The 16,935-nt window shown below is 47.8% G+C and overlaps 1 protein-coding gene across 3 annotated transcripts in view; it reads right to left on the bottom strand.

Moving 5' to 3' along the window:
* Nucleotides 1-629: 629 nt before the first annotated feature.
* SYNDIG1 (synapse differentiation inducing 1) overlaps nucleotides 630-16,935 on the bottom strand; it is a 179,851-nt gene continuing 163,545 nt past the window's right edge. For all 3 annotated transcript variants that reach the window (XM_047746679.1, XM_047746681.1, XM_047746680.1), the window contains exon 4: nucleotides 630-1,822. In XM_047746679.1, coding sequence (XP_047602635.1) covers nucleotides 1,664-1,822 — 159 coding nt within the window. In that variant the 3' untranslated portion in view covers nucleotides 630-1,663. The remainder of the gene's footprint in view (nucleotides 1,823-16,935) is intronic.

Here is a 16,935-nt window from a genome sequence, read left to right on the forward strand (position 1 = left end):
CAAGTTACCCTGACTCTTACAGGGAGCTTTGGGCTTCCTCCATATATTCTTCTTCGGTTTAGGGCCTTTGATTATATTTCTGGAGCATCCACTAGGGAAAAATGCTAGATGGAGCTTGGATTTAGCCCAGAAAGGCAGTGCTAAACACTTTTAGAATATTAAGCATTTAAGGTCAAGGGCAAGGGGGCAGGTGAGGGAGATGAAACATGATGAAACTCTTTTTTCTAGGACGGTGGCTCCTGACTTGTGCTGCATATGGGAATGACCAAGCAGTGGCCCTGGTCAGGGACATCAGGATTTCTGGAGCTGGGATCCAAGTAGCAGGGAGTGTTTAAGTGCCATGGATGGAACCACTGTCCTAGAGAGATGGCCTCTGTGTCCCCTAATATTATTATTAGGATAAGGATATTAACTTAAGCAGCCAGGGGTGTTGTGACCCTTGTCTTTGGAGACCCTCCTACTCTTTTATCAGCTGAGTTCCAGATTGCTCTGTGGTTATTTAAGACAAGTGAAAAGTAGAAATGAAACCCAAGACTGGAAATTCATCAGGAAAAAAAAAAGTCTTAAGCAAGAAAGCTAAAAGATAATTTTTTTGTTAAATAATGAACACTCGTAAAACAGCAGTGAAATGGTATTAAAATGTCTGATTACTTATTTCTCAGCATTCGTCTGATAACTTAAGCAGCATGAAGCAGTAGTTGCACTTAAAAAAATGACAAGAAAATAGCTATTCATTTAGTCGACAGGGAAGGTTCATTTCTTTTTAAAGATCACTGGTGTCACTGCTTATCACCAGGGCGAGTGTCAACAGGCATCTTTATGCTGAGACCGTGTCCACAGCTCCTTTGCCTACAGTTCCCAGAGCAAACCTTGGTCCTTCCAGGAAGGGTCTTTGGAGGGTCTGCGGCCTGCCCCTCACCCTAGATCAACGAGGCCCCAAGAATGAATATTGCTGCGTGGTGGCTGCTGAATTTGGACACGTTCCAAAAGAGGCTGGATGTTCCTAGGCTGGGGGAGCATGGAGGGAGTGTCCAGTGGGCCTGGGGATAGACCCCATGCTATTCTGGCTTTGCATTCTCAGGGCTATACCCATCTGAAGTCCAGTGATAGCTGGGAGTCCTGCCGGAAGTTTTGGTTCTCTTCCTGCCAGCCCCATTCTCTTCCTGCAAGGGAGGTTCGTGGATGGGGGAATGCCGGTGGAGTGAAGCAGGGCCACAGACAGAAGTGGCGTGTCCCCTGCCCTCTGCCTATTGCACCATATTCCATAAAAAATAAACACATTTGTACTGTTTGTGTATTGCTAATGCTATGGCATTCCAGGCACTGGCAGGCTGCAGAGAGAACTACACTGTCATGAATCCACCAGAATCCATCCAAGAAGGCCTTGTGGATCAGGATCTCTGGAGCTTCCCTTTGGAAAGGTCAGCAGTGCCCATCTGCCTCGTGCTCTACACAGTGCTGTGAAAATGAAATTAAAGGGTAAAAACAAAAGAAATCCATGGGTAGAAAAATCCCAGGGCTTTATGGAGCCGTTCGGCAATAACTTAGAGTGTACAGCATCACACAGGTGTGTCTACCTGCGCGTCCACCCCTTGCTAGCCCTGTCTTCTTTGCATCTGCATACGACTGGCCCTGGTTCTTCCCCTGTGCGCCTGGATGAAGCTCATAGGTGGTTGTTCTTGGAGAGGTAGGCGATGAGGGCCACAGCCACGCCCACGTAGATGCCAGTTCCGATCGTGATGGACAGCACAGCCAGGAACAGGGCCCGTCGGGAGCTGGTGCTAGCCTGGTGGAAGTCCCCCTTGGCCACGGCTTTGTTCGTCTGTTGGAGAGAAAGGAGGGAGGAGAAAAGGAAATCAGGATGAGCAAGTCGGAGCAAACAATGTGAGTATAGTGCTCACCTCTGGCGCACTTCCAACCTTGAACTCAGTGACAGCAGACAGGGAGAACTCACTAAGAGGTAACTGGGCACGCTCCAGCATGGTGGAGGCATTCCATAACTGGTAAGGAAGAAATTGGGCAGCTATTGCTCCCCCAGACTGCAAGGCAGTCAAAGCTTAAAAAAAAGGAAAGAAAAGAGCCCCTAGGAATGCCCATGGATGGCAGCACTCCACCACCAGTGTGAGGCCTGGGGCCTTCGGCACCAGGATGTGAGGGAGAGAAGAGATATGACACCCCCAGCACCCTCATTTCTATAGAAGGCTGTCCTTTCTTTCATTTGAATAACACTGAATTTTTAAAAATATGTTCACATTTGCCTGATTTAATCTTTACAAACTAGTAGGGGTGTGGGGAAAGAAATTATAGTTCTCATTTCTTTGAGGAAAAGAGGAAAAGAGGAAACTATAGCTTAAGATCATTAAACTGATTGCAAGATACTTAACACTTCAGTCTTCAGCTGGTACCCATGGAATCATGTGTTTCTGACTATTATCCTTCCTCACCATAGCTGGTGTTGGTAGAATTCATCCATCAATAAAATATTTGATATAAGATAATACCCATATTTCTGTTCACTCAGTTGCCTAGTGAGGTGTTGCTTTGGTGATATTCATGTTTCTTGGAGTCACAGGTGGATGGGAACATGGAGATTTTGGATCTTGTATCTGGTTGGGTATTTTGTAGCAGATCCTATGTACCCATCCTCAATTCCTTCCTTTGCTGTCCCCCTCTACACGTGAGACTAGAAGGATGACACAAGAGTGTGGGGACCATCATGTGCTTCAGCTGGAACCACCCTCAGGGACCTGCTGAGGAAAATGGTGAATTTGGCTGATGGGGGTGGAGGCTACCATGGCACCATGACCCTTGGGAGGGGCAAGTAATGCTGAGGAGAGCTAACCCCAATCTGGCTGGGGGTTCTTTGGGGTCAGGGTACAGGCAGAGCCTACTCCCCAAGTAGATGGCCTAGCTCATTCTCTGGCCGATCTTCAGAAAGCCAGATTTTCACTGGATCCCATCTCTGCCTGTCATCAGGGGTATTTCTGCATTGTGTAGGCCGGTAGGGGAGTCGGTATATCATTTACTTAAACTAAAATATGCTGCCGTATCTGCCACGGACCACAAAGAGTGAGACTCAGAGGTAACTTGTGAAGTGAATTTCCACCCTCCACAGTCCTGACCCTGATTGATGAGATGTGGAGCTCTGTGTCAGGCTGAGGAGGGACCCTGGTCTGCTTGGTGGCCTCTCTTCCCCTCTCTGCTGGAACGTGGAGCTCAGTTTTTGCCCTCCTTCCCTCATTTTCTGGCTTGGAAGGGAGCTTGGGAGCTCACTGCTGACAGTTCTTGATGAAGCAGAGCTAAGGGAATGCAGAACGGGAAGCCACCTAGGACAATACTAATTAATTAATTAAGCCTTAATGAGCTGCATTTCATTTTATCTAATGCAGTACTCTCAAACACTCCAGCGTCCCATAACATCACACTGGAACTGCCCTTCTTTAGCCAGGAGGCCACTCTCCATTAGAATGGGGCTTTGCTGCTCTCTCTCATGATCATCACCCTGAGTCCCTAAGGAGAGGACACAGATGTTTAGAGAGAAAGGCACGCTGGGCACTCCCTCACCCTCAACACAGGCCCAGCCTGGAGTGCCTTGGTCCCAACTGCCTATCTCATCAGAGCTCACATGTTTCAGTAACTATGTTAGTAGTTTCCTTTCCGGCTCAGCCATAATCTCCAGAGGTAGGTCCACGTCTGCCATGTCCATGAGGTCTACCTGGAGCCTGGAGGAATGGTAGGAACTCGCTGAACACTTGAGGAATGACCAGGTGAGTGGGCTGTGCGAGATCGCTCCCTTCAAACTCTTCCAGGTGGTAGGGGCCCCAGGTACATCCTGGTGGCCTCTACAAGGAGGGAGTGGCATGGGGCAGGCTTGACCCAAGCTCTGGCCCAACCCCACAGAGCTCCCCTCTGCTGGGTTCTGAGCTCACAGTGTCAGCGCTTTCATCCCCAGGAGCAAGGAGTGTCTGCTGGGGAATCAGGCTCCACAGTTGACTCTCATAGCCTAAGCTGGGAGAACTCCACTTGCGATCTGTTTGGTTATAGGGCAACTGTTCCAACGGGAAGAGTGTTGCGTTGAAGATGTTATCAGCTGAGATGCATCAAAACCAGTAAACAGAGAAAGCCTCATTGACAAGCAGGCTGCTTTTCAACAATGCCTCTCAGTGTCTGCTTTTCGCAGAAGCTCCTGCGAGGTAGCTATGTCATTTGCACTCCACAGAGTGGGCATCCTGGCCTAACAAAGGTGGTGTCTGATGCATCCTTTGTTTCAGACAGTAGATCCTATGGCTGTAAAGCAGGTTGCATATCTATCTGAGAGGGTGCAACCACAGAGAAATATTTCTATTCTGAAAACTTCTGGGCTAAGTCTCCAGGGTCTTCTTGCTAGGCATGAGGGCAGAGATTCTTGTCCTGGGTCTGGGGGCTTTGAAGCCCTGATGCTGAAAGCAAGACTGTGTGTGCATGTGCGTTTTAATGAGATGAGGGTCAGCCATGCTCCCTGAATTCTCAAAGCAGCCCCTTTCCCAGCTGCTCTGACTGCTTCACTGGGGTGGAGTGGGGGGCAGTACCAAGAGGAGGTACCAAGGAACAGAGCCAACATGGTGTCTCCTGATAGGGACAGGAGGACGTCACAGGTGCCTCTTGGCTGGAATGAGCAGATGTTGTTTGCTTGTCCTAATTGGGAATCTACACTGTCTACAACCTGATCTGTGCCTGAAACCCATGGTTTGTAAGTGATTATGCTGCAGGCACGCTGAGAGCCCATACTCAGAACGGCCTGTGGGTCTCGTTGGCACAAACTGCACCCCATCAGATGTCTCTGCTGCAGGAGTTCTCCAATCTGGTGCACATTCCAGTTGCCAGGGAGCTTTGAGAACTTCTGATTTCCTGGTAGCACACCGGCCAGAAGCTCCAGGCTAGGACCTGGCTTCTGTGCCTTTCATCCTCTCAGGTGATTCCCACATGCAGGCAAGGTCAAGACCAAGGTTGCCGCCTGTCCTGGCTTGCTCAAGACTGGGGGATTTGCAGGACTTGGGACCTTCAGTGCTGGAATAGGGCCAGTCAGGCAAACTGGGATGAGACTTCCTGCGTCACAGGAAGACAGCCCTGGATCTGTCATGGAGAGCATCCTGGTGACCCACATTTTCTGACAGAAGCATCTTTTCATGTCAGCCTCCCTGTGATAGAGCAAACGAAGCTGGAGCTGGAGTTGGAGCTCAGGGGGAAAACTCAGCCTACTGGAGGGTATCTCCAGCCTGAAGTCCACCCACATGTTTGGTTGTGACAGCTATGTGCCCTCATGGCCTGTCCAATTGGGAGTGCAAGGCGCTGTATTGATTCCTGCATGTGGACATTTGCAGGAAGGGAAGCTGTCCACATCCTGGGTATTCAAGCTTTGTTTTTAGTTTGTGGGGTGTCATTTCCAAACCTCATTCCCTCTTGACTGGATTATGGTCCCAGGAGTTTATAATTTGCTGGCATTTTTCCTCCTGATTGCCTCCTTTCTAGCGGTAACATCAGGCTCAGCCCTGTGTTGGCAGGGCCAGTGTGCCTTGCAGGTGAGGCCCCCATCCTTAATCTGAGTCTGTCCTGGGGAAATGCCTTCCTCTGTGGAAAGTGACATGTGCTAAAAGAAACAGAAGGCTTACGCCCCATCCTACTTGTTTTCGGACATCCACATGGCTTATTTCAGTGGTCTTGGGCTTGTTCAGGGCCCCTGCCTCCTGATTTGCTGGCACCTCTCCCACTCTCTCTAAATGCTGCCCACGACAGACCCTTCCACAGCACACCTGCTGTGGTCCCTGCACCTTGCAGCATGGCATGTGTGGCCTTCTGACCCTGAAACCTGTTCCTGCCCAGCCTCATCTCCTCCCACAGTGGGGTGGCCTGCCACCAGAGCCCTCCCCACCGAGGGATTGTGTGTGACTACTTCAAACCAAATGTTCCACTGACATTAAAGGGGAAAGAGGGAGACTGAGACTCAGAGTTCTCATCTGTGCATTGGGCCCACGGGAATGAGGCAGGTGTGGTCAGCAGGGGCTCCGATACCGCCTCCTGCCCTTTGCCCTCCAGACCCATGCTCTTCCCACAGTGGCCAGGAGACTGACTTGGTTCCTTCTCTGGTCCCCAGCTTCTCCCTGAGAGCTTCCCAGCAGCCCCATCAGACTGGAGGAGGGAAGGGCTCAACATTTGTGAGGGTCCCAGCAAGGACGGCTCCTGTAGGTTCTAACCCTTCATCCTGCTCTCTCCAGGCCTCCACATGGGCCACCAAGCATGCTCCGATGCACCTGCCCCAGTCACTGCACTGTTCCTCGTGGCTCCAGGCCAATCACCTCTGCAAATCGACCCTTCTCAGATGATCTAGCTGGGGTGAGCTGTCTACTTCCCGAATGAACCAGCTATGGTACGGGGGTGATAGAACATTTGCATCTGCCAGGACCTGGCTGTGGGTCTGGAGCAGCCTTTGTGAGGTCCTGACCTGCGGGCTCTTTGTCACCAGTGAGACTTTTGCCACTGACCAGACACACAACTCCGCCTGCTCTCTCCTGATGGCTGTGCTCATCCATTGCCGAGAAACACATCATCCCCAGCTTGGTGGCTTCAGACAAGAGGAAGCACTGACATCTGTATCAGTTTCTGAGGGTCAGGAATTTGAGAACTGCTTGGGGGCCAGCTCTGACCCGACCTCAGGGGGGTCTAGGCTGTGTCTTCTCAATGTCCTTACTGTGTTGTGGGCTGAGGTGGGCCACTGGGCTGGAGGTGAGGTAGGCTTCACTTGGCTCACAGTGTCCTCCTGCTGGAACCTTCTGGGCTCCTTCTTAATGGCCCTGTTCACCTCTAGTCTGTCCGGAGTCCCCTCCTAAGACAGAGGCCTATTCTTGGGGCATCTCAGGATCTGCTCTGCAGGCCCCTTCACAGAAGTGCTCTCATGGTTCAGGCTGGCTTCTTCTTGCACAATGAATGTAACCTCCCATGAAGCCACAGGACGCACACACTATGTCATAGTCCAGGTATCCTCCAGCCAGAGTAGGATCAAATCGGTGCCAAATCATCCAGGCAGTGACCATTTTGGCTCCCGGGACTAGGCTACGAGGTGTTCCTCCCCATGGAAGCCATGTTTCAAGGGCAGTTGCCTACAGGCAGCTCTCTCTCAGTGCCACCTCTGTCACCCCTGAAGGCCAAACTGTGAGGGTCACCACACTGGGCAGAAGGACATGTGACACTGTGAACTGACCCCTCTGGTCTCTCTGCAAAGAGCCCTTCCCATTCAGACCCCTGCAGAGGAAAGGAAATCCCACCTGTTCCCACTTTGGGCTGGGAACCTTATCTCTTGGGACTGGATTTTCCTTCCCTGCCCTTTCTCCAAAAGGTCATGAGTGAAGTTTGTTACTTTCTTTTTGGAACCTTTGCTTAGAAAACAGCAAGGTCCTGAGCAGCAACCAGCTGTACCTTCTGTGGGACCCAGACTTGCACCCTTTGGAAGGAGGCTGAGAGCAAAAGTCACAGGGGAGGGGGGGGCATCAGAGGGCAAGAAGCCCTCGGGCCCCATTGTGCACTCTGGAAGCAAGAACTCAGTCACAGCCCCAATTAGAGAAATGTCCTCCAAACCCATACCTGGAGGCATTTAGCCCTGCTGCTGGAACATTTCACACTGAGACATTAAATGTGTGCTCTGGTTCTTTAGTTACATGATTACCCTCACTTATCTGGTTGTGAAGATATATAGAAAACCTGACTTTTAAAGAGCAAAAGGAAAATGTTAGTGCTAAAAGTCATGAAAAACACTGGCTTCCTTTCCTCTCCCTTGAGTGAAGGGGTTTACACTGAGGAAATAAAAGTAATATCAACAAAGAATTCGTAACCAGGACAAACACGTTTGAGCTAAGCATGAGGTCAGTCAGCTGTACCACGGGGGTCACACCTCCTGAGGCTGGGACAGGCAGAGAGTCAAGACACCGTGTCAGGGGAACACGCCATGTATCACAAGGCAGGAAACCTCTTATACTCAGTTAAAGCTCATTTTGCTCAGGTTTTCATGAGAATGGCCAGCTTGCAGAGGACTGTAGACAAATTTATATTTTCTGGGGGGCACTTTTTAATGCTTATGCTTATTTATCTCCCCACACCTTTCTCCATTGGTGGTGACAGAACCTGCTGAGTGGTGACTTTTAGGGGCTTTATTTGCAGGAACTGGCTTCTCCTAGTGGTCTCCAGATTGGACCAGATTGGGGACCCTGCTTTCCTCTGATACTTCTGTGTGTCCAGGTCCTGTTGTAGCCAGGGCTATAGCTATCACCCAAGCTATCCAGTTCTCCTCCACTTCCTAATATGGCTCCCCTTCTTGCTGCCCACTCAGCTCTGGGTTTACCTGAGATTTATCTTGGCATTCGTTGGCATGCTGAAGCCCATGACCTTTGCCCTGCCTTCCTTCTTCTGCTCACTCACAACAGCTAGAAGTTCTGTCTGAGGCTCAACATCACAAGAGACATGGCCCAGCAATACAGCTGCTCATCAGCCATTGCTGATTTTCCAAATAGGAGAGCAGAACCAGATCAGACATCTGTGCTTCCATGAAGAGGACAAAGAGGTTGGGTGTTTGGAGGCAGCAGAGGGAATCTGAAGGGATATTAAAGCATGCTGTGAAACCCAGGTTCACTCCAGTAGGAGGGTAGGTGTTTGCCTTTCACTTTAGGAGAGCAGCTCCAGTGGCTTCAAGGTCAGAGCTGAAAGAAGTGCTGCTCTGTGGGGACAAGACAGGCCCTCCCATCAAGGAGAAGATATGGTGGGCTGCCACAGGGCCTGTCTTAGATCCTGTCCAACAGAGAACAGCTGAGGGGCAAGCAGATCTCCACAGAAAATGCTGATGGAAAACGTATGGCTTGTGCAAGCCAACTGTAGTTTGAGGATGCAGAATGTGTTTGGGGTCTGCTAAGAACCTACCAAAGCGCACAGATGGGAAAGAAAGCTGTATACATCCTCTAGGCCCAGAGGGCGTGAGGCCTAGCATGCCAGGCTGAACTGGGTTAAACTGCTCTATTCCCTATCTGGCCATGCTCACCACACCTCACTCCAAAGGCGCAGACACCATGGCTGGCAAGCTAGTGGAAGGGGTAGGGGGTAGAAATTGCACCTCTCCTTCCTGAGTGTATAGGCATGTCCCAGCAGAGTGCAGCTTGAAAGAACAGTGCTGTACAGTAACCCACAGGCTCAAATGGAAAAGAGACCCAGTAGCAAGTTTTGGTGAGAATGTGGAAAAACCAAGTTCTCATATCATCCTGGAAGGAGTGTAAATTCTTAACACTACTTGGGGAAAGGATCAGTACTTCTTACAGCTGAACATATGGGCATATGAGTCAACAACAAATCTCCTCTTGGTAAATACTTAAGAGATATTGTTTACATGTTCACCCAAGGACATCTACAAAAATGTTTGTAACAATAACCATCATAATAGCTCCAAACTGGAAGCCAGCCAAATGTCCAACAGCAATAAAAAGGAATAAATAATAATGGTACCCAGTAGTGGTAAAGAAGTAAATCTCAGAAACATAATGGGGAACAGAAAAAAACTAGACAAAGGATTCTCTTTACATAAAGTGCAAAATATTCTGTGCTGTTAGCATAGAAGTCAGGTTACTGGATATCTTTGGGGAGGGTCAGCTACTGGAAGAAAGCATGGTTTTAAAAAGATCTACTCTTTCACCCCAAGATACTTTAAGAAATGATTCTACGAAAAAATAAATGACCAGATAAGAACTATTCATAAAGAATAGAGAAACTCATTTTATAAAACTAGTAAAATCTTGATATCAAAACCAAAGAAGGAAAGTAAGGGCTTCAGAAGGAAAGGAGATGCTGGTGTCTCTATAAACACAGATGCAAATCAAGTGAAGGGGGTGCTCTGGCTTCCCTCTTCACACTGCTCACTGGCCTCTGTATTTGCAGTGGCCTTTTTTTTTTAAAATTAAATTTACTTATTTTTTTTTTATAAACCTATAATGTATTTTTATCCCCAGGGGTACAGGTCTGTGAATCGCCAGGTTTACACATTTCACAGCACTTATTATAGCACATACCCTCCCCAAAGTCCATATCCCCACCACCCTCTCCCGTCCCCCCTCCCCCCAGCAACCCTCAGTCTGTTTTTTGAGATTGAGTCTTTTATGGTTTGTCTCCCTCCCAATCCCACCTTCTTTCATTTTTTCTTTTCCTCTCCCCCAACCCCCCACATTGCATCTCCACTTCTTCATATCAGGGAGATCATATGATAGTTCTTTCTCTGATTGACTTATTTCATTAAGCATAATACCCTCTAGTTCCATCCACGTCATCGCAAATGGCAGGATTTCATTTCTTTTGATGGCTGCATAGTATTCCATTGTGTATATATACCACATCTTCTTTATCCATTCATCTGTTGATGGACATCTAGGTTCTTTCCATAATTTGGCTTTTGCGGACATTGCTGCTATAAACATTAGGGTGCACGTGCCCCTTCAGAGCACCACGTTTGTATCTTTAGTTGCAGTGGCCTTTTAAACCCTTAACTCACCTACTATATCCTCATGGGAGCCCTACATGTCCCTGTTGAGAGAGAGGCTCCTGGAGTTCTGGTGCTTATCATCCTGGGGCCTTACAGCTTCACATTTCAAGAGCCTGGCCAGTCTCAGCACACATTTGCTCAATGAAAAAAGAACAAAGGGCAGCACAGCATTTTCTCCCGCTGTTTCTGAGTGCAAACATGCTTTGGTCAGAAACATTTCCGCCTTGTACAGGAACCCCCCTGGAGACATCCCCATGGCTGACAATCACTGGCCTTATACAGTTGACAAGCTGATAAGGAAGATAAAGCTGATAAATCAGGGATATCCACAAAGGAAATATTTATAACCACGAGGTAAAATCCACTTGACTCTGCTGCTGAGCACCAGGAAGGATGTGGCTCTTGGTGTTTGGGCTTGATGCAACGCTCTGCAGGGCAGAGGGAGAGGGGTGTGCTGCCCCTCAGGCAATCCAGGAGAAGAGGGGGAAGAGAACAGTGTCAGAGGCTGGGTCAGAGAGGGACTGTCTAGGTGTGTGCCTTGCAGGAGAGCTTTCTGTGAGGATGGAAGTGTTTTATGTCTGTGCTGTCCAGCATGGTGGCCATGAGAACATCTGTCTCGTGTGACTGTGGAATCTCTCATGGGGACATGCATTGGCCCCCATCAGGCTACCATCTCTGCTTCTTGAGATGATCTAGAATGTCCCAAAGGATCTAGGCTATGGTCCTTCACAGATGGGCCAGGAACCTTGGGCCAGCTTTTCTCTTAGCTCTGGGCTGAGTTTCTTATAAGCTTTATCAATATCTTCACTTCCTTTGGCTGGAAGTATTTGAGGTTCTAGTAAAATCATAATTTTCTTTAAGAAACACCTGCTGCTTTGTTTCTCTTACACTTATTTTGAGGATAAGGTTGAATAGGGTCAGATGTTTCCACATTTTGTGTCACCCATGGACACGTTCACTCCATTCCTGTTGAGGAGCAAGGTCCAGGTATGGCTGGAAGAGCCTGAGCAGAAAATGCCACCAGAGACACCACTAATGCCACTTAGAGACACCAGTCTCTAAGATTTGTGACGGGCTCCCAAAGACACCTGCTGTCTCCAGAACCATCTCTCTGAAAATTTATAGCACTTTGGATACTTTATGGCTCATTTTTTCTCTACTACCAATATCTGTCTGACTGGATTACATTTCTTTGCATTATTGCAAAGGTTATTTCCATTATTTATTACTTACCATTCGCTATGCACTGACAGGGTACTCAGATCTGTGCTTGAAGAAAAGACAGACTCCATGTAACGTTCTGAATGAGAGCAGCAGGATAATTTGGACCTAAGCCACAAGGATGGAAAGCCTCCCAGAGGCAGGCATCTCACACCAATCCTCAACATGCTTGTTTTTTTCTCTCATGTATTTAGCTCCACATACATTTTATGATTTCCCCCTTTTAAGCAACTGTTCTTTTTTAAGCCATTTAAAACAATGGATCTTCTGTTGCTAGTCGGTCCAAACACCAGAAAGGACAATGGATATGAAACAAGTGTACAACTGTATAAGGGTAAAACCTGACTCAAACCTCGGTCACCTGGGTGCAGGCACTAAGCATGGGCCTTCACAGAGCCACTCCTCCTGTCCTTGGTCTGGGCCACTGCCCTCGGGGGCCAGACTTCCTCCAGGGACCTCCCAGGGCCCCTATCATCAAAGTGATTTCTTTTGTGGATCTCATTTCATAGAGAATAAAATTGTAATCACACACATCAACAGGAATAGCGGCTGCTGTGCCACACTCATGTGGGGTGTGTGAACTACTGTCATCTTGCATTCTCCATGCAGATTAGAGAAGCTGCCAAACCCTGGAGAGCTCCCAGCTCCTGAGAGGTCTTCCCCGGGACCTTTCATCCTGTGGCCTCTTGTGTTCAGTTGACACTTTCTCCCTGACAGGCTGGCCTCTGGTCCCATCCTGAGAGAAGTTTGCCATGGTTCCCCCACATACTTGTTCTGTTTGCCTGTAAGAGGAGGGCTGGAAGACTGGACTCCTCCAGTGAAAGCCCAGAGAACATGAGTGAAAGCCAGGCAAAATGGGAGCCTCTGTGGGGGGCAAGGGGAGGCCTTCTACTCTTCCCTGCTTCCTGGTGTCTCTCACCACCACCTTCCTGCCCAGGCCACCCCTCTACATTCCTACTGAGTATCCCAGCCCCTCCTACTTCTTCTGGGGTCACAGGTGCTCAGAATGTAGGTCTTTAGGGAATGACAGTGATCACAAGAGCATAGGAAATTCTATTATTAGTCAGGATTAGAGATGAAATAAACTAAAGTCCATTTTTTAAAACTTACTGTCCACCTTCTGTCTAGCGCCCCAACCAATATTCCACATTGCATTCAGATGTCAGGTCTCCTTAGGCTCTTTTTGGCTGTGACAGCTTTCAGGACCTTCCTTGTTTTGGATGACCTTGACAGTGTTGAGGAACACTGGTTAAATATATTGTAGGATGCCCCTCTACTGGGAGCTATCTAGAGGATTTTGGGGATGAAGACCACAGAGGTAAAGTGCCCTTCTAATGACTTCATGTCAAGGTTACATCCTATCAACAGGGTTTATCACTGAGGTTGCTCACCTTAATTGCCTAGCAGAGATAATATTTGTCAGGTTTCTCCACTGCACAGTCATGCTCCTTCCTGCCCACACTTATGATATGGGGCATGTGTTTTACTTCCTTCAGGTAGAGTCCCTACATAAATTATTTGTAATTCATCTGTATGGGAGATGGTTGTGTTCTACCCCAGGGATTCATTCATCCAGTCATTTATTTATATAGTATGGACACTTGGATATTTACATTATACTTTGGTTTATAATTCAATACTACATTATTTGTTTTGTCACTTTGACCACTGAAAGCTCCTTTAGGCTGATTCATGTGTCCCCTTGACATGCTCCCAACCTTTTGCTTTGGGGCACTTTCTCCTTTTTGTATTATAGGATGCTGTTCCAGGTTCATCTTGTATATTTTCTGCCTAAATCCTACAATCAGCCATTTTCCCTTGGAGCTCTGATCTCTTTTATTGGAAGATTGTGTTAGAAAACAAGATCTGGGTGCTGTTTGTCACTCTAGAGTTCTCATTGATTCTGGGCTTTCTCAGCAACAGACCTAGGAATGTATATATATATATATTATAATATGTATATTGTAATTGTGTACACACACACACACACATACACACACAAGCATCCAGTACTTATTGTCTCAAGCCACTCAGTACTTAGCTACAGAGCAAGAGATCACCAGAACATTCACTACTCTGTCCCAGGTACTGGGTCTTAGTACCAAGATGTCATGACATAATGACTCTGATTATCCTCAGTTACAGAGGAGGAAGCTGAACCTCAGGGGGGGACAGAAACTTGTTCAAAGTCACACTACTCTTAAAGTGATGGATTCGAAACCTATAGGTCTGACTCTAGAGGAATGCTCTTGCATGAAGCTGCGCTGCCTCCCCAAAAGCCTCAAAAATACTTTGAAAAGGAAATGAAAGAGAAATGAAAGTCCTCAGCCACACCCCCTGGGATCACTGTAGTCAGATGGATGATGCTGTGTCAGCGTGGTTCTCTCCTGGTTGGTGGACTAAACCTCCCGTTAGAACAAGGAAGCAAAACCATCTCTGAGCACCCTTGCTCATTACAGTTATCATTATTGTTTCAGTTGAAAGGATCTGCACTCTGTGGGATGTGGATTGTCTGAATAGGAATGTCAGCCCATTTACCCAAAACACAGATGAGCAGACCAAAGAGCGAGCCGGCTTTCCCACGCTGTCAGTTGGGATGTTGATGGCTGAATAGGCACCGTCTGTTCCTGTGGCTGCAGCTCCCACTGAAGCAGCCCGGCAAGGAAAGCCAGCACAGGGCTCCAGAGAAAGGAGGGGGAGAGGGTGAGGGAACAGGCAGGAAAAGAAGTAGGAGGGAAAAAGACCTCCCCATTATGTGAGGTGAGCCTCAGCCTTGAGCAGACTCTCTGGCAAATCAAATGTCTGCACTAGCAGATGGTCCTGCTGCCCCTTTGACCTATGAGCTGCAGGTCTATACCTGGGCTGAGAAAGGTGGGGCCAGGGGAGAGAGAACCTCATGCCATCAGTATATATATTGCTACCACCGAATTTATCTTGTATTTACTAGGCTGAAAATTCTCAGCAAATTCTCAAGTGATACCATCTCAACAGTCTTAGGAACCAAAATATTCATACTCTGGGTCCCTCCTCCCTAATCCAGTGGGCTGTAGTGAGAATATCTGGTGCTGGCCAGCTGCAGAGGACAGGGTTCTTTCTCCAAAGTGGCTGGCAGGAGTCAAGGGACGCTCTCTCACCAGGATAAACTTGAAGCTTACCTCAGGATGGATCTTAGCATATAACCTTGTTGTACACAGAGCTGTTTCCATCTGCCGTAGACTTCAGGAAGTTCTCCTGCCCACATGTGGGCTCTTTTCCAATCAAATTCGATATCAGAGTAGAGATTTGCCTGTTGAAACCCAGCATCTCATTTTTAAGCCCCCAAATTCATGTCCAAATACCATTTTGAGGAACCCATATGTCCCCTCTGCTCCCGAGAGGTCCTGTCGACAGACAAAGGACCGTGTTACACCCCAGTTCCCCACTGAGCTGCACTGCCTGCATACAAGGGTGCTTTTAAATTACCGGCATTAGAGGACTTTAAAAACTTCCCCTATTCTTTTAAATCCAATAAAAGCATATTTTCTGTCTTTGCTTTTGAATCCATTCCAACCAAGCAGATTCTCATTAACTCACATCTGACATCCGGCACTTCATTAGAAGGTCTAATAAAGAAGTCAACATAGGCATATTTGTGATTTTGCACTCTGCTCCCAGTCAGGGAGCCTGGAGAACGAGAGTGGAGGAGTTTGTGCACACGTGGGTAGAGTGAATTACAGTGTTTTTTCCATAGCTTGAAATCCATGCTTCTGAGCTGAAACAGGGCGATGCAGTGGAATAAAGGGGACTCTGCTGTGCATTCATATCACATCAAATCATGCCTCAGAGGCAAACATTCTCAAAATAGGGAAAGGAAAAGCTGCATTATAGCAACATCCTTTTGAACCAAATGTTTCCTAAAATGTGGCACAGGGGATGTGACCCAACAGGCACTTGTGGGAAAGAACAGGCACTTTTTCCTTCAGGTTGAAAAATCAGGATACTTCTTAAATGACAGCTCTCAAGGACCCAGAGAGCAGGAGACGTATGGACACCTTTCACAAAATAATCCCAGTTATGACAGCTTGTCCAGCTGGAAACTGGTTTCCAAATGGAAATTCCCCTTTTCATTTGGGATTTAAAAAGCAAAACAAAACTAAACTTAGGAGGGACGCCTGGGTGGCTCGGTTGGTTGAGCGGCTGCCTTTGGCTCGGGTCGTGGTCCCGGCGTCCTGGGATCGGGTCCCGCATCGGGCTCCTTGCTTGGCGGGGGGTCTGCTTCTCCCTCTGCCTCTGCCTGCCATTCTGTCTGCCTGTGCTCGCTCTCTCTCCCTCTCTCTCTGACAAATAAATAAAATCTTTAAAAAAAATAAAAAAAATAAACTCCCTCTGAATTCTCTGCATCCACTGATCATTTTATAAAAAAAAAAAAAAACAAAACTAAACTTAGGAAATGAGTGTTTTATACTCATAATTAGGTACATGCAAGGGAGGACTGTGGGAGGTTGGGGAGGGACTAGAAAGTTTGTATCTTAGCTTGGGTTTCTGTAACACATTACCATAGACCCGGGGCAACTCTTTCTCACAGTTCTGGAGGCTGGAAGTCTGAGATCAGGGTTCTGGTGAGGCCTCTCTTCCTGGTTTGTAGATGGCTGCCTTCTTGCCGTGTCCTTACATGGAGGAGGGAGAGCACTCTGGTCCTTTTATTCTCTTAAGACAGTACTAATTCCATCATGGGCTCCAACCCCCTGGCCTCATCCTAATCCAATACCTCTGGAAGGCTCCACCTCCAAATGCCATTGCACTGGGGGTCAGGGCTTCCACATGTGGATTTGGGGACACAAACAGTCTTCAGCAGTCCAGTTCACAGGCATGTTCTGGGGGAAAAGATGCAAAGCAACTGAACTGAAGCTTTTGTTTTGAAGTGGACACTTTCCCTTTCAGCAGAGGTGGTTTGTAGAGGTTTCTGTATGATTTACAACTGTTGTCCCTTGGGGTATGCCCTCGTGTCACGTCCCAGGGATGCCTGCCATGACCACCTCACCTTCATTCCACTTGACTCAAAAATAAGTTCTGAGACTTGACTCCCCCTTTCCCACTGTCATCACACATTTGGGGTTGCTTTAGGTGAGGAATTCTTACAGCAGAAAAATAAAACAAATTGCAGATCCCTTAGGAAATAACATTGGAACATG

This window comes from Lutra lutra, chromosome 9, assembly GCF_902655055.1.
Source record: "Lutra lutra chromosome 9, mLutLut1.2, whole genome shotgun sequence".
Taxonomy (NCBI): Eukaryota; Metazoa; Chordata; class Mammalia; order Carnivora; family Mustelidae; genus Lutra; species Lutra lutra.